Raw genomic sequence first — 25,739 nt, 5'->3', positions numbered from 1 at the left:
TCCCCGGAAGTTCTTTTCGACGGACGTTAAAGTTAACCGGCCGATCGTCTAGCGAGAGTTTCCGATCGACGAACAAAATGAAGAAATCTCTATATATATTATATAGAGAAAAGACACTTTGGTGTGGCGCATAAGATATATGGTTTTGTTTTTTTTTTTTTTTGTGCTCCTCTGTACGTTCTCGCGTACTTTTAATGCTTTCGGTGAAATATACGAAACATTTTTTTTCACGTTTGACGACCTCAGAGTAGGCGAGATTACCCGCTGAATTTAAGCATATTACTAAGCGGAGGAAAAGAAACTAACAAGGATTTCCTTAGTAGCGGCGAGCGAACAGGAATGAGCCCAGCACTGAATCCCGCGGTTCCGCCGTTGGGAAATGTAGTGTTTAGGAGGGTCCATTTATCCTGTGACGTCGAACCGCGTCCAAGTCCATCTTGAATGGGGCTATTTACCCGTAGAGGGTGCCAGGCCCGTAGCGACCGGTACGCGTTTCGGGAGGACCTCTCCTTAGAGTCGGGTTGCTTGAGAGTGCAGCCCTAAGTGGGTGGTAAACTCCATCTAAGGCTAAATATGACCACGAGACCGATAGCGAACAAGTACCGTGAGGGAAAGTTGAAAAGAACTTTGAAGAGAGAGTTCAAGAGTACGTGAAACCGTTCAGGGGTAAACCTGAGAAACCCAAAAGATCGAATGGGGAGATTCATCGTCGACGAGGCTGGCTTCCGTTGGTGCGCAGATACCCCGTATGGGCCTTCGTGGTTTCCAGTGCGAGGGTACACCATCTTCGGCAAATGTTCCGGTCACGTAGTCGTGCACTTCTCCCTTAGTAGAACGTCGCGACCCGTTGCGTGTCGGTCTACGGCCCGAGTTGTTGCCTGTCGTGTCGCTACGTGCGCACACGACAGACGCTCGATCGCCTGGCCGGCTGCGTGACGGTACTCTGACGGTATGAGAGGCCGTCTTTTGCGCACAGACGATTGCGCACGACGGCATGGCACACGGTTCTTTTGGACACAGTATTATTGGACACACGGTTTTTTTGGACACAGTAACATTGGACACAGTGGGTTTTCGCACACGCAAGGATTGCCCACATAGTTAAGACGCACACGCTGAGTTACGCACATGTAAAATTGTACTCACGATAGATTGCGCACAGAATGAATTCAAACTGTTGTTTATCATCTTGTGTTGTGCTGTGTGATTACATAGTCTATGATTATATACCTTCTATGCAGAATGTGTCTAAAGTATCAAAATTTGTCAGTGATTTTAATTTTATAGGTGACTGTGTAAGATGTGCTTAAATTATGAATAGTTGATAAAAATGTGAGAAAATGCTACGGTTTTAAGTAATTTATTTTGTGTACAATCTGTGTCACAAGTGTTATGTTAAGTACTATATTTGTTAAATGATCGTAATATACGCATGTAAATAGTGAAGAACATGAAGAAGCTGTAAATAGTTGAAAAAATATTTATGTTGCAGCAGATTCAAAAGGATTGAGAATACATAATTTGGGAGCTAGAATTTGATCAGATTAAGTAAGGTAAGTATTTCTATCTATCAAAAAGGTACGGATAGAATAAACCAGATACTATGTGGCTTATTTTATTTTCTTTTTACTGATGATATAGTGATTGGCAAACAAGATTACGTACACGAATATTAAGTTGCTCTTAAAAATGCGTATATTGACCTGTTGCGGTCCTATTTACGTCGACTTAGTCTAGAAATGTTATTTTTGCACAACTGCTCGCGTATTTTACATATTCATATTCCATTCATGAATAATACCATAATTACATATTATATAAATACCATAATTACATATTACATAAATCCCATAATTAAATATTATATGAAAGCAATTCTAGTTTTCACTGTTCTAAATATATTGCTAATATACTTATTTTATCTGGATTAAAGCTAAATTGTATGATATTATAGCAAGTTCTAAAACTATATGAGATGGAACTGTGTGGACCGCAAGGGATTAAGCATTCTAACAAGGTGTAATAATTTGACCAAATGTGTATATACGTTAGTGAAATAATAATAATTTTTTTATATGACAAATGATCCTTAATTATGTCTTTTATTTAAAATGTAACGACAACTCTTTGAAAAAGCATAAGCAAAAAAATATTGAATTTTTAAATTGTAATATATTTTATGTGTTCTTGATTTAAACACAGTGATTCTTGACGCTACCTATCACGATAGAACCATTGATATTAATAAACTTGTAAGTACAAGGTGTATTACCTAATTTATTTCAGAAATCCTTAAGTCATTTAATGTTATTTACAACATTAATAGTAAAAGATGCTTTCATGTTTCAGGTATTTCTTTACATTTTACTTATCTTTTTTTCAGAGCTAGTCCAGTGTATTTGTTATATATGTTACAATAATTATATTTTTATATTGAACTTTACTTATGAACATAAAATAATAGTTACATGTATTAATTCTTGAAAAATTGTTTTAGGTCATTATGTTGCCACTAAGATATGCTGCAGTATTTCTTCCGCCACTTTTGTGGAATACTTACTGTTTACGAGAAAAGCGGTGGTCCGATCTAGTCCAAGACATACATATATATCGGCAACATGTTGGAGACAATTTAATGGGCGATTCTTCAAGACAGTACGAGACGAAAATCAAGAATAAAACATGGTGATATTAATTTTTAATTTATTAGTGATTACACATCCTCCTGATTCGCCAATCCGTATATCTATTTTATATATCTGTCGTTTCATGAGCATTGTGTCGCGTCCTCGCGTTCGCGCGCTTCATTTTGTCGAGTTCGAGTTGTCGAGCTACTCTGACAGGTTCACTCTGCGGAGACACTCTTGATTCCTCGAGAGCTAAACAAAATATGCCGCCCCATCTCGGGCCATCGAGGGCTTTGCCTCCCATTTTTCCCCACTCCGCAGAGTGACTCCGTCCACGTGTAGGCATTACAAGGAAGCCGATTTTGTTTGTCGCGGCCGCTCAAACGTTTCGGCCGCGCGTAATGGAAACCGATCCCAACTGTCGCGGCCGATCATACGTCTCGGCCGCGCTACAATGTAAATACACGCGCGAGCACTCGGCAACCGACTCCGGCAACTTCTAACGGCAAATGCTTAACCTAATAAACGCTTAAATCTACGACATATCTATCTCTAACGCTATTTCATTTATTAGCGTACTCTGTATTGCTGTTAAGCATTTTGTGAATACATTTTTATCAATACTTATCATTTTTGCTCTCGTAAGTTTATTATTTATACTTACCTATACGGATCTATCAGTTAATAAGTAATATGGCATAACATCTCCTGTCACAGTGTAATAGTATCACACGTCGTTACATAATTTTATTTTCTAAAGCTATGGTTTCTTGAACTTTTAACTTGCATTGTTTAAGTACAAAATGGTAATAATATTTGGTCTAAGAGCCGCTTTTGAAAAGATTCGACATTCGTACAGAATGCTTCATGGTGTAATGAATATATATATATATATGCGTAATTTTGGAGGCATTTAAGAATATCAATCTAATTTCAAGCGGTATACTCTGTACATTTATGGTGGAGTCCGAATATATACCAATTGGATGCTAAAATCTGACTAAAATATTTGAGATAAGTAAATTCTATCTGTAAATAGTTAGTTCAAATGCAATGAAAATGATACTTTGTGATTTCTTTAATTATATTTTACAGGTGCAATCTGTGTCAAATAAAATTCTCTGAGGACTACCAAGGATTTGAGAACCTGTTATTGAGATACTGAAAATAAAATTCTCTGCCTCTGTGTATTGAGAAAAAAATTTTCATCATTATATTTTCCATCAATGTATCTATAATATATCCTCGTTCTAGAATACTGTATGTTGCATGTCATTTTAAAGTGTGTTGTTAAATGCAACTTATCCTAGCTTTTGTGACACCTTTATGTTATAGTTTCACTACACGGCACACTATTTTGAGTATATAGGCATTTCAAACAAAATTCATAGCTTCTGAGCTAATACTTATTGAACTTAACAACTCCAGTATTTAAAAAAAAATACATATATTCATATATAGCGATCTCAATTTTCTACTAGATAGAAAATTTTTCACTAGTTTTTTCAATTTATATTTTATTCTGATCTGATTACTGACTAATTTTTCTATAAAACTTTTTATATGTATTTATATGTGTATTTGTTATATGTATTTATATATTGTGGATTTTAATTGTATTCAAATCTGATAGTATGCTGCATCTGTGAAAACATGAAAGATACATACAGAATGTACAAGTCTTATTCGTTTTTCTGTTATTATATGCTCACTTATGTTTGGAATATAGAACGTAAATGCCCAATTGTCGTGTAATAGATCTTTACTATCATTTACTCTTTATTAGTGCAAAATTGTATATACCTAATTCTGTTTTTACACGATAGATACGTTCCCGAAGAAAATTCGTGTACATTTTTTTATACGTATTCTTCGGGAACATATCTATCGTGTAAAAACAGAATTAGGTGTATATTATTTAGATGAAAATTTTCTATTTTCGTGCATGTGAAAGACTTCGGAATAAAAAAATATATATGAGTGAAGTAAGTAATAAATAAATAAATGAACCAATCCTAGCTTTACACACGGTCTCTGCAGTCATTTGTTTTGTCGTTAACTTTCGTTTGTTTCAGATACTTCTGTTCGTAACTTCATACATGTTCATTTGCTATTCAATTCTCTTATAGTGGTTTGTATCATTTATATTGTGCTACTTTCACTGTTACGTGCTGTTTTAAAAATGGAAAAACTTCCCGGAAAATCCGTCGGTAGCTTTATTTACGTATATAATAATTATACGTATAATAAAGACAATCGCACAAAAAATATTTTTCGCTGTAATACACGCCGTACTACGGGGTGTCGCGGGGCAATAATGGACGTCGGTGATGGTTGTATTAAATTGTTACACGATCACAATCATTTGGAACGAATGCATACAATTGATCAAGAGAAAATGAAGCACGAAATGCTTCAGCTTTGTCGAGAAACGTCGTTTCCATTAAAGCAAATATTCGACGATGTTTGTAGAAAGTATGTTTTCAAACATTTTTTTATTCAAAATTTTATTGAGATGGACATAAATTTGATTATAATTGCAGGTACCCAGATGCTGGAGCACATTGCTCTTTTCGAAAATTAAGACCAACATTACAAAGGGAAAGAGCATATTGTCGGCCACGAATACCAGAGACGTTTATACTCTTAAATGAAATGATTCAAAATTATCAACCTCTGGAATACTTAAATGTATACTATGCAGTGTCAGAAAAAGGGGAAAACGCAATAATTTTGTCATCTGACATTTTAGTTGAAGCATTGAGTAAATCTACAGAATTGTACGTAGATGGAACTTTTGCAGTAAGTATAGTAATACCGTTATAAATCTGCTATAACATCCTCCTTTTATACTTTAACATTAGATATAACATTTATTATAATAGTTATATTGTATGTTTGACTGAAACATTTTTACATTTGTTATCTTTAAGTTTAAAAATTCCACATTATATTCTTGAATCTATAATGCTGACATTTATTCTGTGCATTGTTCCTGATTGGTCAGTTTTTCATTAATAACTAATACCTAAAGTCGTACTGAACATTTTGGTAAATGAATGGTAAAGTTGTTCAGAATCATATCTTAGTTAGTAATCAATTTTTGAAATCAAGTCCAATAATTTCATCTGAAAACTATATATGTCGTAAGTCCAAAATGTGTATATGTCATAGTACGTTATGTAATATTTGTTTTCTTAGAGGTCTTACCGAAGAAACCCCACATAGTACAGCTGTACACAGTTCACATACGCTACATGGATAATGTAAAACATAATTTGCATTAGTTTTATATATTAAAATGAGTTCAATATTATGAGATGATTTTTTTAGGGTATTGCGACTCTACTTATTCTATGCGAAAAACGAACAGCTACTTTATATACTGCCATATGGGAAAAAATAATTAATATAATACCCAATTTGCCAAACACTATAAACTTTATAATGAGCGATTATGAAACAGCAGCTGTTAAAACCTTAAGCAAGTTATTTCCCAGTGCAGATATGCATGGCTGCTGGTTCCATTATTGTCAGGTTTGTAATGCTATTTATAATACATTTACTTGTATTAACACAATTCTAGTTTTCTGTTTATATATTGTAGGCTGTTCTTCGAAAGTGGCGTAAGCTTGGATTAAATAGTGCTCCTCATACTGTTGTACATATGGCAATGTCTTTGCCTTTAATACCTGCTATAAAATTTGAACAAGGTTTGTCAATTATTCAAAAGGAAGCAGATATTGCATCCAGCAAGTTTCCGGGTATTCTTTTGTTTATGACCTATATGAGACGTACTTGGTTAAACATAGCATCGCAAGTCAGCGTGCACAATTGTCCAGTACGTACGAATAATATTGCAGAATCATTTCACAACATTGCATGTCAAAAACTGGGGAAACAAAATATTAATATTTGGGCATTTTTAGGTACAGTATTTTTTACTTTTATTGTTTATTATACACATAAAATTAATTTTTGATAAGTGGCATGAATTTATTTATAATTTAGTGACTATACTTAATTTATTCTTTATGTTATTCTACATATACAGAGGTTTATATATAATTAAATGTTATTACATTTTTAGAAAAAGTAAAAGATCTGCTTATTGACCAAGAGCTTGACTTGAGTCGATTGCAAAATGGTATAGCATATTCGAAGACGTCGTACAAATGCTAATATTAATCATAGAAAAGAAATAACAAGTGCTCAAGAAGAATATAATGCTGGAAGGTATGTGTCTTTTTCTCTAGTTCCAACTGTTTACTATTTGTTACTAACATGTTTACTATTTGTCCATATACATATATGTATGTGTATTTTACATTTGAATGTATATGATTTTTAGATTATCTTTAGAAGAATTTTTAAATATGTTTACTCATAATGAAAAAACTTTTCAAATTAATAAAGTTATCACATTGGCAAGTATGTAGCTTATATATCTTATGTCTTCGCATAGAAGATATTCCATACAATTAACATGTTTTTCTTGTACAGATGAAGATACTAATGATGAGATTGAAGATATCAATTATTTTGATATAAGTTATGGACCGGTGGAGAAAGGTAAATAAATTTGCTTTATTGTATAGTACGTACAACCTGCAATATAAATACGACATATTATTCAAAATAATATATATTATTAGCAGAACGAGTGCATAAAAAAGATAGAAGAACGTTACCAAATACGGCTTTGACATCATCGGGTTCTCTGAAAACAAAAGATACAAAAGTTACAGGTAATTTCATATGTTTTTTTGTTAGCATAAAAGAATTAATTTATTTTTCACTTGTTGCGTTTTTATGAACTCAATGCTATTTCCTGATATAAAATAATTTATAAAGTTTAATATTTGTAGAAAATTATCTCAACGAACCCCAGCAATGTATTTTACACAGCAGCATAGTAAATATACAAAGTGCACAAAATCTCCATGACAAATTTGACAGCAATCATATTGACGGTAATTTATTTGACTTTACATATCTGTATCCTATATAGAGCCAAAGTGTACTATAACCAGGTAGAACCTATAAGGGGGTAGTATACCTTCAGATTTTTACTAGAAAGGAACTGGAATCTTATGAGATTTTAGGTCGAAACATGAGTCTGCGCCATGTCGTTGTTTGAGCTTATAAGATCATATTTTGAACTGGGTGAGGGCTCATTCTATAGAGGAAGGTTAAATACCGCGCTCATCATATTATATTATTTTTTGATATAGTACACGCAAATTGTGTTCTTTAAAATGTCACAAATAAATAGTACATACCATTTTAAAAAAGTGCATCCACAATTGCTAAATGTATAATTGGATGGAAAAAATCTATGAGTAATTAGACTTTCCCACACTATTTAATTTTCTTTTCTATAAAATGTGGCACTAACGATTCTCAATATACAGGGTGGCCCACATAACTCTGAACAGCTCAATATCTCGAAAACTATGCCATCGATTTTAAAGTTCTTAGTTTTAAATTGCATGGAACTGAAGGGCCTTTCTGACTACACAAACGTGAAGTGGCCTCCCTTCCCCTTTAATGGGGGAGGGGAGGTACCTTTGTAATTTTAAATGGAACCCCCTATAAAATGTTACATATTTAGATTCTACCGGAAAAAACAAGTCAATTTTGTCTGAAACATTTTTTTGTCAGATACATCCATGATGAGATCTAACAGTTTGAAGTTTCGAGTTGCAGGTACTTGAAGCGCTCGGAAATAGCGTTATGGAATTATACGCGCTTGAGTCCTTTGCTTATTCATGAAGAAACACAAACAACAATATTTACAATTCTTGAGTTTGACTCACTTATCTATGAAAATGTTTTCAGTTTAGAGCTGTTATTCAAGCAGTAACATTGTGATTATGGCTACTTTTGACACAGAAGTGAATATGTTATTAACGTTAGGTGTTTTTTGTACGTTATGGGATCAAAAAATGTCATGCAACATTTCATAATTTAGAAAAGCGGCTTCGCGAGCACGGTGAATTGTGTAAAAAAACTCGCAATAAACCTAAAGCTGTCACTAATGAAAATAATAGTGCCAGTATTCTTGCTGCAATTACATTAAATCCTCATATTAGTGAACGTACACTTGCACAAACATCACGTATTAGTCGTTCATCAATTCAACGAATTTTGAAACGGCAAAAGTATCATCCATATCACATGGTTTTATCACAAGAGCTTTCGATAGCAGATTACGATCACCGCGTAAGATTTTGTGAGTGGCTGCAGGGTGTTGTGGAAAATGACTTTTTGTGCATAATACTTTTTTCCGATGAGGCCACTTTTATGAATTCAGGGCATGTAAATAGACATAATCTGCATTATTGGGCCGTGGAAAACCCAAATTGGATGCGATGTGTTCCCTTTCAACATCGATGGTCTTTAAATGTTTGGTGTGGCCTAATAGGAGATTTTGTGATTGGACCTTATTTTTTTCAAGAAACTGTAACATCTGCAAGTTATTGTGATTTCTTAAAAAATCATTTGCCTGCGCTTTTGGAAGATGTGCCACTGCACGTTAGAAGAGAAATGTGGTTCCAACAAGACGGCGCTCCTCCACATTTTGCAATCATCACCAGGCAATTTTTGAACGAAAAATTTGGGAACAAATGGATAGATCGTGGGGGACCTCGTCAATGGCCTCCTCGATCCCCCGATCTAACACCATTAGATTTTTTCTTATGGGGATATGTAAAGGACAAAGTTATGTTTGAACCGCCGACGACAAAAGAGGATATGAAACAAAGAATACATGACGCTTGCGCTTCAGTGACTCCCGAAATGTTAAAAAGTGTTAGAACAACTTTGATGTTTCGAGTAAATAAATGTTTACAAGCCCGTGGAGGACATTTTGAACATTTAATTTAAAGTACATTTTATTTCTTCACGAATAAGCAAAGGACACAAGCGCGTATAATTCCATAACGCTATTTTCGAGCGCTTCAAGTACCTACAACTCGAAACTTCAAACTGTTATATCTCATCATGGAAGTATCTGACAAAAAAATGTTTCAGACAAAATTGACTTGTTTTTTCCGGTAGAATCTAAATATGTAACATTTTATAGGGGGTTCCATTTAAAATTACAAAGGTACCTCCCCTCCCCCATTAAAGGGGAAGGGAGACCACTTCACGTTTATGTAGTCAGAAAGGCCCTTCAGTTCCATGCAATTTAAGACTAAGAACTTTAAAATCGATGGCATAGTTTTCGAGATATTGAGCTGTTCAGAGTTATGTGGGCCACCCTGTATAATTCATCCCAATTGAGTGGGACGTCCTGTATACTATATATTAACAATCCAATTTATATTTTTCTAGATGATGACATTTATGAAATTCTTGAAGATAGATTTTGGTATGATAAAACGGAAAATCAAGTCAGTAATGATAATAATAATCGAAAAGAAGATATTAGAGAACATAAAGAAGGGTATTGCATAATCTGCTTTGTTAAGAAAGCAACACAAGTTTGCGTTCCATGTGGTCATCTTGCATGCTGCATGATATGCATCATGCGACTAGAGTGTAATAGATGTCCCACATGTAATGATAATTTTAATACACATGTGACACTGCGCCTTCCATGATACATATATATATAACTTATCGTTGCTGAGATGTTTGACTGTTTTCATGAAGCCTTATAATGTTTACATTTGACGTAGTGAGCATATCCTCTAATACGTCCCAGAATGAATCTAAGGGAATGAACACAGTCAAGTATCTCAGCAACGGTAAGTTTTTAGACAAATATGCTTTAGTATTTTTATACTCAGGATACGCCAGAAGGATCGAGATTTAGTTAACGTCGAGTTAACAGTCGATTTAGTTAATAGTCTTTATCTAATCTTTATTCAACATCAGTGTACATTTGTTTCTGACTATCATTTTCCAGTGAAATACAGTTATTTATTAGTAGATCCATACGTTCTAGTTTCAACATTTATACAGTCCACTCCACTTACTTTCAAATTCAACCGTTTCTCATTCATCCAGTTCTTCCAATTTCTAAAATGTAACAATGGTTTTTTGCAATTATCTCGGAAACTAAGTCCGAGCGATGGGCAGATGTGTAAAAAGTTGTTCAGCCCGACACATAAAAAAGATCTGCTACACTTTAATTTCGAAGTTTTTCTAAAATTATACGCGGCTGACGAAGGTCGATGTTCTTGTTGACTAGTTCTTTTACTGTAAAAGAATTTTTTCTTTTGATTGAATAAGAATTAAATATTTCTAACAATATACTATTAAAAAAATTCAAGGAACACTGAATTGTGGCCTACTTTTCATTTCAAATATGATACGACGATGAAAAAATAGGATATACTTCTATTTGCAAAGTTATCTCAAAACAAGTAATTCTTCACATTTTGTAAGCTCCATACGACAGAAAAGGGTAATTTTAATTATTCTAAAAAAATCTAAAAGTAGAAAATCTACATATTAGTATTTGCAACATATACATATATGCTATTGGAAGACAAATCGGTGTCTCAAAGCTATGTCTAATATTATGTGAGAGAGAAAGGCATTGTTTACAATTAGTGTTGAGATAAAATCAATAAAGTAAATGTTCTCATCGATATTTAGTATTCCTTCAATTTTCTCATATTGTATGTCCAGATGGTTTAATTTAAATTGTACCTTTATCTTGTATTACTTTTTTCGTACGTTTTTTCCTCACTTGGACTTGTATTTTTCGAACTGTTCTTAAATTTATTGAATTAGTAGCACATTCAGAACATATTTCTGGAGAACCTGCAGAAACAAACACAAACAATTTGACCATGTATGTTTGTATCCCTTTAATGTACTTACTAACGGTAAATATAGACAAAGAGGGACCCAGCTCCAATGACCTTCACCTTCTCATATGTTGTCAAGGTCATAGTCCGAACTTATCCCGCGCACTTACTGCGCGTTGGTAATTAGGTTAGTAAAACAAATACTCACAATAATTGTAGAGATTGTAATTAGGGAAAGGACATAGGGAATAATTGACGTTTAATGTCGTTTCTCTTTTTACAGGTAAGCTTTGTAAATAGTTGTAAATAAGAACATGAAAAATAAAATTTTAAAAATCTCTTTTTACAGGAGAAACTCAATTCTGTTATTATTCCTGTCTTTACCTAATCACCCGGAGAATTCATTAGCATTATATGTATAGGAAGGAGTTGTTCAAAATGTTGACCTTAACAACATATTTCAAGGGCAACGCAATCGGAACTAGGTCACCATTTGTCTATATGTATTTACAATACCTTGTGCTAATCTACATTGGGTTTTATTGGCGATTTCATTTCGCGATCCTTGGCCTTCCTCAACTACAGTTGCAACCACTGAATTGTTAACGCAGTCAAGATAAGTGTCTGGAAAGTCTTTAAAAAATTATTATTGGAGATACATTTACCAGTAATTATGAAAGTGGGAGAGTCCCCATTTATTCATATTTATCGTACCATGTGTTAACCTACATTGCGTTTTATTGGCGATTTCATTTCGCGATTCTTGGCCTTCCTCAACTATAGTTGCAACCACTGAATTGTTAGCACAGTCAAAATAAGTGTTTGGAAAGTCTTTAAAAAATTATTATTGGAGATACATTTACCAGTAATTATGAAAGTGGGAGAGTCCCCATTTATTCATATTTATCGTACCATGTGTTAACCTACATTGCGTTTTATTGGCGATTTCATTTCGCGATTCTTGGCCTTCCTCAACTACAGTTGCAACCACTGAATTGTTAGCACAGTCAAAATAAGTGTCTGGAAAGTCTTTAAAAAATTATTATTGGAGATACATTTACCAGTAATTATGAAAGTGGTGTAATAAAAAAATTGTTTTCAATAATTTTATTAATAATATTGAAATATAGAGAGAAATATTGAAAAATAAGAAACACACTTAATTTTTGTATATTTTGACTTGCATATTTTTCATAATTTAACTTTCTACATTAATAATAATTGCAATACTTTACCTTCATTCCCGTACATTATTATCTTGTTGCCCTTATAAAAAGATAATAAGTATTCCTTTAAAGTTAACCTATTTAAACACCAGGCTACGTATAAACATCTTTTATAAGGAAACATTCTTACAATATAAATGGGCAATTCCACTCCAAGTGGAAACAAAATTCCATTACTTGTTCGTCGATACAGTTTAACCTTTTTTAGTTATGAAAGTCGAAATTTGATGAATACTATTTTTAAAATATTATAACTGAAAAAATGTTAGAAATATCAACATTAAGTGTGTGAAGTTATAAAGTTTAACCAAGAGAATGTAACATACGGCTATGTCCTTTTTAATGATTATAAACAATATTTTTGTTTTTCAAAATTTGAAATAACCTTGAGGAGCAGAATTTTAACAGGATTCTTCTGAATAGTCTTCACATTTCCAGCTGGTAGATTAATGATTGTCAAAGGTACCAAAGGTTGAACTGTAGTAACTTTGACAATTATTAATGCTCTTGCCTGAAACTTGCACAACATTAAGAAGACCGTTTGATGCTGCAGGCTCATATTTTCTTAAGAAGTACATATATATTCAACTTCTGACCCTTATGACTCGAAAAGGTAAAACAATGCCGAGGAACGACTAGCGAGATATTACAAAATTTCATAAAAATCCACAGACACGTTCGATGTAATTTAGAGTGGAACTGCCCAAAGAAATATTTTGTAATATCATTAAAGCTAAAAGTGATAAATACAATTATGAACACAATTATAATAAATGCAGTTTAAGAAATTTATGTGTTACAAACCTTCCATTAGCGAGCTGCTTCTGTAATGTTTCAATTTTATTGTTCCTTAGTATAGTTTTGTTATTGCTTTTACGACGTAGCGATTGTCCTGTACTTAATCTTTTGACCTTAATTTCTTCGTCCATTAGTAGCTGTTCCAAATGTTCTGTAAAGTTAAGAACTAATTTATCTTTAATAACAGATCATTTTCTTATTCTGTAATAGAGAAGGAGAAGAGGAGAAAATACGTAATAGTATACAAATATTTTATATAAACAAAATACAATTACCCAAAAATTTCCATACGTTCTTTTTCCCTTTTCCTAACTTTGACGAAACAATATTATTATAGGATTCTGATATATTGTTTGTTCTTATTGGACAATCGTGTACTGAAACTTTTTTCATTTTTGGTAGCCACGTAGTTTGTAAATACTTAATAAAAGTTTCTATTGCTGGATATTCAGGAATTATTGAAGCAGATTCATTACGAATTTCAGAGAATCCTTTTTCAAAAAGGTCTTCAGGAGTCAAGGCTAAAGTCATTGCCATGGACAATACTTTGGTTGGCGCATCTGCAAGACCTAAATAGCGCCATTTTCGTAATAAAGCCTTTATCACGAAAAATTGAATTAAGATTATATCTTCTATGAGAGGTATATACAGGGTGGTCCACCTAAGTAAGGCCACCTAAATATCTCCTCTAATTGTGGGGTTACAAAAAATATTTTGTATGCTATTTGAATGGTTTTAAAAAACCATTCTATTGCAAAAAAAATTTTTTTCTAGGGTAATTTTTTTCGGAGTTTACAAGGTTATCGATGTTTTTTTGCGTATAATTGTATAATTTTTTTTTGTTGCATCGTGTAGCTGATGTAAAAATACGTTCAGTTATGTACATTACATGACCTTGAAATGACCTTTGAGTTCAAAACTTAAACGGAAACGATAAATTGTCTATCGAAACTTTAGAGACGAAGACGTCGTTCGGGAATCTGTAATTCAGGCGATTTTCAAATCGCATAGTAAACATTTGTATTTACACTCTGTTGTATTTACAGATTCCCGAACGACGTCTTCGTCTCTAAAGTTTCGATAGACAATTTATCGTTTCCGTTTAATTTTTGAACTCAAAGGTCATTTCAAGGTCATGTAATGTACATAACTGAACGTATTTTTACATCAGCTACACGATGCAATAAAAAAAATTATACAATTATACGCAAAAAAACATCGATAACCTTGTAAACTCCGAAAAAAATTACCCTAGAAAAAAAATTTTTTTGCAATAGAATGGTTTTTTCAAACCATTCAAATAGCATACAAAATATTTTTTGTAACCCCACAATTAGAGGAGATATTTAGGTGGCCTTACTTAGGTGGGCCACCCTGTATATTTTCTAGAATATTATTATACAGGGAGGTCCGTTTAAATAAGAAGACCTAAATGTCTCTTCAGGTTATTGCGATGCAAAAAATATTTGTTACGTAATGTGCATATCATCAATGGACCAAATATCTGGCATGAATATTTTTTTCGAAGTTATCAAGGTCATCGATGTTTTTTGATATAAAACTACATTTTTATTTTATTGCATCGGGTAACTGATCGAAAAATACATTCAGATATGTATAATAACATGGCCTTGATCTTCGAAAATTAAAGTTTTACCTTCAGATCAAGCTCAAGGTCATGTTATTATACATATCTGAATGTATTTTTCGATCAGTTACTCGATGCAATAAAATAAAAATGTTGTTATGTATCAAAAAACATGGACGACCTTGATAACTCCGAAAATATGACCTTAGGAAAAAAATATTCTTGCCAGATATTTGGTCTATTGATGATATACACATTACGCAACAAATATTTTTGCATCACAATAGCCAAAAGAGATGGTCCGCGCAAAGGAACGCCAATTTTCGAGGATCAAGGTCATGTCATTATACATATCTGAATGTATTTTTCCATCAGTTACTAGATGCAATAAAATAAAAATGTAGTTATGTATCAAAAAACATCGATGACCTTGACAACTCCGAAAAAACTGACCCTTGGAGAAAAATATTCGTGCCAAATATTTGATCCATTGACTCCATGCACATTACGTAACAAATATTTTTTGCATCGCAATAACCTGAAGAGACATTTAGGTCTTCTTATTTAAACGGACCTCTCTGTATACAAACCTGGTTATAATGAAACCAGCAGCCTTTTACACAGCTTAATGGAAATTGTTGCTGCAATGTGTTCATTGCTGCAATTTCATAATCTGTCATTGTCATTCTTAAATTCTTATTAAGCATAGGAGATAATTCATTAATTTTGCTCCACAGTGTTGTATACATAGTCTTTGTTAATGTCTCACACAGTACGAAAACAGTAGCAACTCCCTTTTAAAATAAAGCTTTCATAAGTATAAATTGGAATATTGGACAAACATGTATACATATCTCTATACTAGTTGTACAAATGTAATCACTGCACAAGTGCATTAAAATAATATATTTACATAAATTGTTGTACTCACAGTATCCATATACTGAATGTGGATAATATATAACTGTGCTATAGGTGGCCGAGTAGGTAAAACCTTAAAAAATAAAATAACTATGTATATCATGATATAAATATAAATTATTCATACAATATATGTTCCATAGAAAAATACTTTGGACAAGTGTATAGTCTCCTGGAAACAACATTCTGATAAGTACATTTTGTTACGTATCAACGCATAGAGGACATGTGATCGTCAATTTCATTCTTTTAAATGGAATCACATATTTTTTGTTGCATTATTTGATGCAGTTCGCCATTTTTTAGAAAAAAGGTACTAAATCGTTTATATTGAATAACAATGGGTTTAACTGATATTTATTTTATGTAGGTCTCGAATGAAAATGGAAAATTAATCACAATTTTACTTAAAATGGTTTAGTATTTTTGCATAAAAGGCAACAAGCTTCGTGGATTGGTTCATTAAACTACATAGCAGTCCGTTTAAAAAATATATGTCACTTTAATATAAGCTCCACACATTCATCAATAAAGAAACTGAGTAATATACCAGATTGCAGCTTCTTGGAATCACTCCCTTCTTGTCTAAATTACTTTTTTTTATACAAAAGCATATAGTATATGTGTATGGTGCATTTATATGAGAAGCATTGGTTTTTCAATATTGTAAAACGTTTGATGTAGTAGAGACAAATTCAACAAAGACATGTTTATAGAAAAATGCATTATCAACATTTCTCATAAAAGCGAATTGAGCAGAGAGCAATAAATTAATTGTAATTAACTGTAATTTATAATCTAAAATATATCAAAATTATGTTTTACAATGTACTAATAAAACAACATATTGACAATAAATGTTAATTTTGCTCCTACTGCTTCGAACACTATCTATTTTTACATACTTCATAAAATTAAATCACATATACCAATCTGTATGTTACTTACAGAGAAAATACCATCAGCATAAATACATTGAGAGGTATTAAGGGTCTGCAACAGCAATTCAGTGGAAAATAAAATTGCTAATTTACCATCTCCATCGCTTATCATTATTTTATAAATATTTTCCATAAAAGAAGAGGTTCTTAAATATTCGTATAAAGCAGCTAAACAAGGTGGAATGGGAGGGCAACTTTTCTGTCTCTCACGAAGAAGTGTGGCTTTCACACTATTATATGAAAGCACAGATGCAGCGTCAGGATATCTTTCATAAAAGAAAATAAATTACTTAATCCACAATTTATATACACATACATAATTTAAAGACTACATTTTACAGTGCACACTTTTTAATAAATACTAGAAACTAATACTTACTTTCTACAAACATCGTCGAATATTTGCTTTAATGGAAACGCCGTTTCTCGACAAAGCTGAAGCATTTCGTGCTTCATTTTCTCTTGATCAATTGTATGCATTCGTTCCAAATGATTGTGATCGTGTAACAATTTAATACAACCATCACCGACGTCCATTATTGCCCCGCGACACCCCGTAGTACGGCGTGTATTACAGCGAAAAATATTTTTTGTGCGATTGTCTTTATTATACGTATAATTATTATATACGTAAATAAAGCTACCGACGGATTTTCCGGGAAGTTTTTCCATTTTTAAAACAGCACGTAACAGTGAAAGTAGCACAATATAAATGATACAAACCACTATAAGAGAATTGAATAGCAAATGAACATGTATGAAGTTACGAACAGAAGTATCTGAAACAAACGAAAGTTAACGACAAAACAAATGACTGCAGAGACCGTGTGTAAAGCTAGGATTGGTTCATTTATTTATTTATTACTTACTTCACTCATATATATTTTTTTATTCCGAAGTCTTTCACATGCACGAAAATAGAAAATTTTCATCTAAATAATATACACCTAATTCTGTTTTTACACGATAGATATGTTCCCGAAGAATACGTATAAAAAAATGTACACGAATTTTCTTCGGGAACGTATCTATCGTGTAAAAACAGAATTAGGTATATACAATTTTGCACTAATAAAGAGTAAATGATAGTAAAGATCTATTACACGACAATTGGGCATTTACGTTCTATATTCCAAACATAAGTGAGCATATAATAACAGAAAAACGAATAAGACTTGTACATTCTGTATGTATCTTTCATGTTTTCACAGATGCAGCATACTATCAGATTTGAATACAATTAAAATCCACAATATATAAATACATATAACAAATACACATATAAATACATATAAAAAGTTTTATAGAAAAATTAGTCAGTAATCAGATCAGAATAAAATATAAATTGAAAAAACTAGTGAAAAATTTTCTATCTAGTAGAAAATTGAGATCGCTATATATGAATATATGTATTTTTTTTTAAATACTGGAGTTGTTAAGTTCAATAAGTATTAGCTCAGAAGCTATGAATTTTGTTTGAAATGCCTATATACTCAAAATAGTGTGCCGTGTAGTGAAACTATAACATAAAGGTGTCACAAAAGCTAGGATAAGTTGCATTTAACAACACACTTTAAAATGACATGCAACATACAGTATTCTAGAACGAGGATATATTATAGATACATTGATGGAAAATATAATGATGAAAATTTTTTTCTCAATACACAGAGGCAGAGAATTTTATTTTCAGTATCTCAATAACAGGTTCTCAAATCCTTGGTAGTCCTCAGAGAATTTTATTTGACACAGATTGCACCTGTAAAATATAATTAAAGAAATCACAAAGTATCATTTTCATTGCATTTGAACTAACTATTTACAGATAGAATTTACTTATCTCAAATATTTTAGTCAGATTTTAGCATCCAATTGGTATATATTCGGACTCCACCATAAATGTACAGAGTATACCGCTTGAAATTAGATTGATATTCTTAAATGCCTCCAAAATTACGCATATATATATATATATTCATTACACCATGAAGCATTCTGTACGAATGTCGAATCTTTTCAAAAGCGGCTCTTAGACCAAATATTATTACCATTTTGTACTTAAACAATGCAAGTTAAAAGTTCAAGAAACCATAGCTTTAGAAAATAAAATTATGTAACGACGTGTGATACTATTACACTGTGACAGGAGATGTTATGCCATATTACTTATTAACTGATAGATCCGTATAGGTAAGTATAAATAATAAACTTACGAGAGCAAAAATGATAAGTATTGATAAAAATGTATTCACAAAATGCTTAACAGCAATACAGAGTACGCTAATAAATGAAATAGCGTTAGAGATAGATATGTCGTAGATTTAAGCGTTTATTAGGTTAAGCATTTGCCGTTAGAAGTTGCCGGAGTCGGTTGCCGAGTGCTCGCGCGTGTATTTACATTGTAGCGCGGCCGAGACGTATGATCGGCCGCGACAGTTGGGATCGGTTTCCATTACGCGCGGCCGAAACGTTTGAGCGGCCGCGACAAACAAAATCGGCTTCCTTGTAATGCCTACACGTGGACGGAGTCACTCTGCGGAGTGGGGAAAAATGGGAGGCAAAGCCCTCGATGGCCCGAGATGGGGCGGCATATTTTGTTTAGCTCTCGAGGAATCAAGAGTGTCTCCGCAGAGTGAACCTGTCAGAGTAGCTCGACAACTCGAACTCGACAAAATGAAGCGCGCGAACGCGAGGACGCGACACAATGCTCATGAAACGACAGATATATAAAATAGATATACGGATTGGCGAATCAGGAGGATGTGTAATCACTAATAAATTAAAAATTAATATCACCATGTTTTATTCTTGATTTTCGTCTCGTACTGTCTTGAAGAATCGCCCATTAAATTGTCTCCAACATGTTGCCGATATATATGTATGTCTTGGACTAGATCGGACCACCGCTTTTCTCGTAAACAGTAAGTATTCCACAAAAGTGGCGGAAGAAATACTGCAGCATATCTTAGTGGCAACATAATGACCTAAAACAATTTTTCAAGAATTAATACATGTAACTATTATTTTATGTTCATAAGTAAAGTTCAATATAAAAATATAATTATTGTAACATATATAACAAATACACTGGACTAGCTCTGAAAAAAAGATAAGTAAAATGTAAAGAAATACCTGAAACATGAAAGCATCTTTTACTATTAATGTTGTAAATAACATTAAATGACTTAAGGATTTCTGAAATAAATTAGGTAATACACCTTGTACTTACAAGTTTATTAATATCAATGGTTCTATCGTGATAGGTAGCGTCAAGAATCACTGTGTTTAAATCAAGAACACATAAAATATATTACAATTTAAAAATTCAATATTTTTTTGCTTATGCTTTTTCAAAGAGTTGTCGTTACATTTTAAATAAAAGACATAATTAAGGATCATTTGTCATATAAAAAAATTATTATTATTTCACTAACGTATATACACATTTGGTCAAATTATTACACCTTGTTAGAATGCTTAATCCCTTGCGGTCCACACAGTTCCATCTCATATAGTTTTAGAACTTGCTATAATATCATACAATTTAGCTTTAATCCAGATAAAATAAGTATATTAGCAATATATTTAGAACAGTGAAAACTAGAATTGCTTTCATATAATATTTAATTATGGGATTTATGTAATATGTAATTATGGTATTTATATAATATGTAATTATGGTATTATTCATGAATGGAATATGAATATGTAAAATACGCGAGCAGTTGTGCAAAAATAACATTTCTAGACTAAGTCGACGTAAATAGGACCGCAACAGGTCAATATACGCATTTTTAAGAGCAACTTAATATTCGTGTACGTAATCTTGTTTGCCAATCACTATATCATCAGTAAAAAGAAAATAAAATAAGCCACATAGTATCTGGTTTATTCTATCCGTACCTTTTTGATAGATAGAAATACTTACCTTACTTAATCTGATCAAATTCTAGCTCCCAAATTATGTATTCTCAATCCTTTTGAATCTGCTGCAACATAAATATTTTTTCAACTATTTACAGCTTCTTCATGTTCTTCACTATTTACATGCGTATATTACGATCATTTAACAAATATAGTACTTAACATAACACTTGTGACACAGATTGTACACAAAATAAATTACTTAAAACCGTAGCATTTTCTCACATTTTTATCAACTATTCATAATTTAAGCACATCTTACACAGTCACCTATAAAATTAAAATCACTGACAAATTTTGATACTTTAGACACATTCTGCATAGAAGGTATATAATCATAGACTATGTAATCACACAGCACAACACAAGATGATAAACAACAGTTTGAATTCATTCTGTGCGCAATCTATCGTGAGTACAATTTTACATGTGCGTAACTCAGCGTGTGCGTCTTAACTATGTGGGCAATCCTTGCGTGTGCGAAAACCCACTGTGTCCAATGTTACTGTGTCCAAAAAAACCGTGTGTCCAATAATACCGTGTCCAAAAGAACCGTGTGCCATGCCGTCGTGCGCAATCGTCTGTGCGCAAAAGAGCCATCCCCGACGGGGTATCGGGCCGCAACCAATCCATTCTCGAATGTGTGTGCGTCAGGCCCGCCGCAAGCTCGGTTAGTTTTACCCGAAGGTACGGACCTGGTGCCGGCTTCGGGCCTAACCAGCTGTTAGCAGGCGGTGTCCTCGGACTGGCCAAGCTTCGAATTACCGGTCAGCGACGCTACTGCTTTGGGTACTCTCAGGACCCGTCTTGAAACACGGACCAAGGAGTCTAACATGTGCGCGAGTCATTGGGACATGTAAACCTAAAGGCGCAATGAAAGTGAAGGTCGTACCTTTGCGTCGACCAAGGGAGGTTGGGCCGCGTTACGATGCGGCCTCGCACTCCCGGGGTGTCTCGTTCTCATTGCGAGGAGAGGCGCACCCAGAGCGTACACGTTGGGACCCGAAAGATGGTGAACTATGCCTGGTCAGGACGAAGTCAGGGGAAACCCTGATGGAGGTCCGTAGCGATTCTGACGTGCAAATCGATCGTCGGAACTGGGTATAGGGGCGAAAGACTAATCGAACCATCTAGTAGCTGGTTCCCTCCGAAGTTTCCCTCAGGATAGCTGGCACTCGCTCGTTCTCTTTGGTGAACGTGTGCGAGTCTCATCTGGTAAAGCGAATGATTAGAGGCCTTGGGGCCGAAACGACCTCAACCTATTCTCAAACCTTAAATGGGTGAGATCTCTGGCTTGCTTGGATCAATGAAGCCACGAGATATTATTTGGATCAGAGTGCCAAGTGGGCCAATTTTGGTAAGCAGAACTGGCGCTGTGGGATGAACCAAACGCAGAGTTAAGGCGCCTAAGTCGACGCTTATGGGATACCATGAAAGGCGTTGGTTGCTTAAGACAGCAGGACGGTGGCCATGGAAGTCGGAATCCGCTAAGGAGTGTGTAACAACTCACCTGCCGAAGCAACTAGCCCTGAAAATGGATGGCGCTGAAGCGTCGCGCCTATACTCCGCCGTCAGCGGCAAGTGGGGTTGGACGTTTGCGCTGTTGCGTAAACGTCCTCCATGAAGCTCTGACGAGTAGGAGGGTCGCGGCGGTGTGCGCAGAAGGGTCTGGGCGTGAGCCTGCCTGGAGCCGCCGTCGGTGCAGATCTTGGTGGTAGTAGCAAATACTCCAGCGAGGCCCTGGAGGACTGACGTGGAGAAGGGTTTCGTGTGAACAGCCGTTGCACACGAGTCAGTCGATCCTAAGCCCTAAGAGAAATCCTATGTAGATGAGGTGTCCTAAGAGCAAATGTACAAACATAAAACACACACCCATCGGCCGAAAGGGAATCCGGTTTCTATTCCGGAACCCGGCAGCGGAACCGCATACCATTCGGGCCCTCGTAAGAGTGTTCGTCGGGGTAACCCAAAATGACCTGGAGACGCCGTCGGGAGATCCGGGGAGAGTTTTCTTTTCTGTATAAGCGTTCGAGTTCCCTGGAAACCTCTAGCAGGGAGATAGGGTTTGGAACGCGAAGAGCACCGCAGTTGCGGCGGTGTCCGGATCTTCCCCTCGGACCTTGAAAATCCAGGAGAGGGCCACGTGGAGGTGTCGCGCCGGTTCGTACCCATATCCGCAGCAGGTCTCCAAGGTAAAGAGCCTCTAGTCGATAGATTAATGTAGGTAAGGGAAGTCGGCAAATTCGATCCGTAACTTCGGAATAAGGATTGGCTCTGAGGAGCGGGGCGTGTCGGGCTTGGTCGGGAAGCGGGTCTGGCTGACGTGCCGGGCCTGGGCGAGGTGAACACATTGATGGGAATCCGAGCTCGGTCCCGTGCCTTGGCCTCCCGCGGATCTTCCTTGCTGCGAGGCTTCCGTCTTGAACGGTCGTCCTCTTCGGCCGCCATTCAACGCTCAGCTCAGAACTGGCACGGACTAGGGGAATCCGACTGTCTAATTAAAACAAAGCATTGCGATGGCCCCCACGGGTGTTGACGCAATGTGATTTCTGCCCAGTGCTCTGAATGTCAACGTGAAGAAATTCAAAAAAGCGCGGGTAAACGGCGGGAGTAACTATGACTCTCTTAACTATGACTCTCTATGGCTCTCGCTTTTGAGAGCCATAGTTGCATGGGACGGTGATGCGCAAAATAGACCTCCTAGTAGGTCCATTAGCCTCTCCCGTTCAAGCCTTCCCCACCTCCTCGTGGTGCCCGCTGGTATTTAAGCTAACGGGGTTCAGGCGATTCAGGCACCTGGGCTGACCACCCGGGTGCTGAGGTGATACCGGCCAGCAATGACAGTGGAGAAACCTCGGATGGGGGAACCGCATCTGGCTCCGCGCGTTCCCTCAGGCCAAGACGGCCTCGACAGGGAGCCACTGGTGACAACCTGGCTACATCCCCGGTTATGATTTTGGTTTTGACCCCCTTCCAAGCACGTTCCTGCAAAGTGTGCGCCCAAGGTGGAAGGGGAAATATATACTTCCTACGGCTAGCCGATGAGCTCCGTCACTATGAAGAGGCGCACCAGCGGAGCTCTCTAACATTCCGCTGTCGAGATTGCAACGAGGAATTTGACAGGCGACACGCCGCGGATTGCCATCGGCCCAGATGCCCAGGTGTTCCGCCTGCTGAAGAGGGTCAGCAGTGCGCGCACTGCAAACTAAGATTCTCCACACGAATAGGAATGAGTCAACACTTAAGGCATCGCCATCCAGCCGCGAGTAACGAAGCGCGAAGGCTCGCAGCTGAAGTCCCGACAAGCTCGTATAATGCTCGGTCAAATAAAATCGGGACGGCCGAAGAAGAGCACATGCTGGCTGAACTGGAGGAAAAATTCAAGCACAAAAGATTCATAGCCAAGGCCATATCGGAAGTTTTAACATCTAAAACTACAAAACAAATCCGGGACAAAAGGACCGACATTCGCCGCAAGATGGAAAGACAGCGGATCCGTCTTGCGACCCAGCACACTAGTCCAATACCAGCCGAAGACGTAGATGCTCAAGATGGCAGCGAATCAGACAATGAAGAGTGGGCTGACCCTGCTGACCGTCCCCCTACTCCATCACCCGCTAATGAGGCCTTGGCGGGCGAGCGGGACGACTCCCCTGCTACAGCGGAAGAAAATGGCGATTTTGATAGATGGACACAAAGTGTCATTGACGAGGCCTTAGCGGGTGAAATTGACGAGGGCTGCTCACAGGAAGATAGTGAATTCCGGACCCAGATAGACGATCTCCTGCGTGCTGCAAGGACAACACTTGCGAATATAACACAAGTCGATATCGATAAAACTTACGACCTTATGATCTCGTCCCTACCGGCAGGTAACCGGAAACGAGGACGTGCGAAGCGGCGAGGAAAAGGGAAGAGGGCTTACCGGCGATACCTCTTCGCTAAAACCCAGGATCTATACCATAAGAATCCAGGCCTTCTCGCAAAATTTGTGCGTAATGGTACTGACCACTGGGTTCAAGGGGAACTCCCCCTACAAGTCGAAGACATCAAACAGATGTACGAGAACTTTTGGAATACGAAGCCGGTCGTAGAGATGCCTGACCTGGGCTAGGCGGAAAGAAATCTATCCCTTAGTGACCTCATTGCGCCGATCTCGAACCGGGACGTGAGAGGCCGGATCGCCAAGACCAAGAAGGGCACTGCCCCTGGACTAGACGGGATTAAGAAAGATCAGCTGCTTTCCAGAAGGACAGTTGTATCTCTCCGGAAGCTCTTTAACCTATTATTGATAACGGGATTACAGCCTTCTTCCTGGAAGAAGAACCGTACCATATTGATCCCTAAGGAGGGCAAAGATAGCAGCCTTTGCGAGAACTATCGTCCCCTTACCATTAGCTCGCTACTAAGTCGAATATATTGGGGGATAATTGACACTAGACTTAGGACACAAATACGATGCACCCCTCGTCAGAAGGGATTTACATCAGAGATGGGATGCTACAACAATGTGCACATCTTGTCCGAATTACTTGCGCACAGCAAGGTGCAGGGAGGCCTGGTGGCAGTGCAATTGAATGTTGCGAAAGCGTTTGATACAATACCCCATGACATCCTGGGACCTGCACTACATCGGAAAGGGGCCACCCGAGCATGTGGTACGGCTCGTTTGCCAAGCCTATCAGGATGTGCACACCAGCATACACTACGGTGGGTCGACTATCCCAATTTGTCTCCAGCGGGGGGTCAAACAGGGAGACCCTTGTCCCCTCTGCTCTTTAATCTAGCCCTCGAGCCACTCCTCCTCACGCTGGAGAAACAGGCCGGATATATGATTAACGAGGAACAAAACATATCCTGTCTGGCCTTTGCTGACGACCTAATTTTAGTTGCTAGTGACGTGCCACAGGCCAGGAACCTTTTATCCTTAACGGAATCCTACTTAGCTG

At 36.2% G+C, this 25,739-nt stretch overlaps 1 protein-coding gene and 4 long non-coding RNA genes across 9 annotated transcripts; 3 read left to right on the top strand and 2 right to left on the bottom strand.

Moving 5' to 3' along the window:
• Nucleotides 1–1,122: 1,122 nt before the first annotated feature.
• Nucleotides 1,123–2,749, top strand: LOC143364208 (uncharacterized). 3 transcript variants are annotated; one of them, XR_013084034.1, is made up of 4 exons: nt 1,123–1,332; nt 1,496–1,553; nt 1,955–2,017; nt 2,498–2,749. It is a non-coding gene; the product is annotated as an uncharacterized LOC143364208 (long non-coding RNA). The 3 variants fall into 3 exon arrangements; XR_013084033.1 differs by lacking the exon at nt 1,123–1,332 and having other exon boundaries at nt 1,396–1,553; XR_013084035.1 differs by lacking the exons at nt 1,123–1,332; nt 2,498–2,749 and adding an exon at nt 2,203–2,310 and having other exon boundaries at nt 1,396–1,553.
• Nucleotides 2,750–5,265: 2,516 nt separating this feature from the next.
• On the top strand, nt 5,266–6,055 carry LOC143364205 (uncharacterized). The gene is made up of 3 exons (XR_013084031.1): nt 5,266–5,429; nt 5,831–5,893; nt 5,961–6,055. It is a non-coding gene; the product is annotated as an uncharacterized LOC143364205 (long non-coding RNA).
• Nucleotides 6,056–6,134: 79 nt separating this feature from the next.
• LOC143364206 (uncharacterized) lies at nt 6,135–10,424 on the top strand. Its single transcript, XM_076804668.1, has 9 exons — nt 6,135–6,164; nt 6,235–6,340; nt 6,440–6,468; nt 6,781–6,863; nt 6,979–7,058; nt 7,131–7,199; nt 7,283–7,375; nt 7,496–7,600; nt 9,966–10,424. Exons 1-9 carry the CDS (start codon nt 6,135–6,137, stop codon nt 10,232–10,234), a joined length of 864 nt encoding a protein of 287 aa, XP_076660783.1. The 3' UTR covers nt 10,235–10,424.
• Nucleotides 10,425–10,663: 239 nt separating this feature from the next.
• LOC143364207 (uncharacterized) lies at nt 10,664–12,047 on the bottom strand. Its single transcript, XR_013084032.1, has 3 exons — nt 11,909–12,047; nt 11,292–11,405; nt 10,664–10,835 (listed from the first exon to the last, which is right to left on the bottom strand). It is a non-coding gene; the product is annotated as an uncharacterized LOC143364207 (long non-coding RNA).
• A 7,551-nt stretch (nt 12,048–19,598) lies between these two features.
• Nucleotides 19,599–21,225, bottom strand: LOC143364210 (uncharacterized). Of its 3 annotated transcripts, XR_013084038.1 has the most exons (4): nt 21,016–21,225; nt 20,795–20,852; nt 20,331–20,393; nt 19,599–19,850 (listed from the first exon to the last, which is right to left on the bottom strand). It is a non-coding gene; the product is annotated as an uncharacterized LOC143364210 (long non-coding RNA). The 3 variants fall into 3 exon arrangements; XR_013084036.1 differs by lacking the exon at nt 21,016–21,225 and having other exon boundaries at nt 20,795–20,952; XR_013084037.1 differs by lacking the exons at nt 19,599–19,850; nt 21,016–21,225 and adding an exon at nt 20,038–20,145 and having other exon boundaries at nt 20,795–20,952.
• Nucleotides 21,226–25,739: the final 4,514 nt, after the last annotated feature.

Source organism: Halictus rubicundus, unplaced genomic scaffold (assembly GCF_050948215.1).
Source record: "Halictus rubicundus isolate RS-2024b unplaced genomic scaffold, iyHalRubi1_principal scaffold0338, whole genome shotgun sequence".
NCBI lineage: Eukaryota > Metazoa > Arthropoda > Insecta > Hymenoptera > Halictidae > Halictus > Halictus rubicundus.
This window is presented reverse-complemented; position numbering and strand designations above follow the sequence as displayed.

Coding starts and splice junctions, on each gene's coding strand:
- LOC143364206 (XM_076804668.1), top strand. CDS start 6,135: ATGCATGGCTGCTGGTTCCATTATTGTCAG. Junction 6,165..6,234: donor GCTGGTTCCATTATTGTCAG/GTTTGTAATGCT, acceptor TATATATTGTAG/GCTGTTCTTCGAAAGTGGCG. Junction 7,059..7,130: donor TAAAGTTATCACATTGGCAA/GTATGTAGCTTA, acceptor TTTCTTGTACAG/ATGAAGATACTAATGATGAG.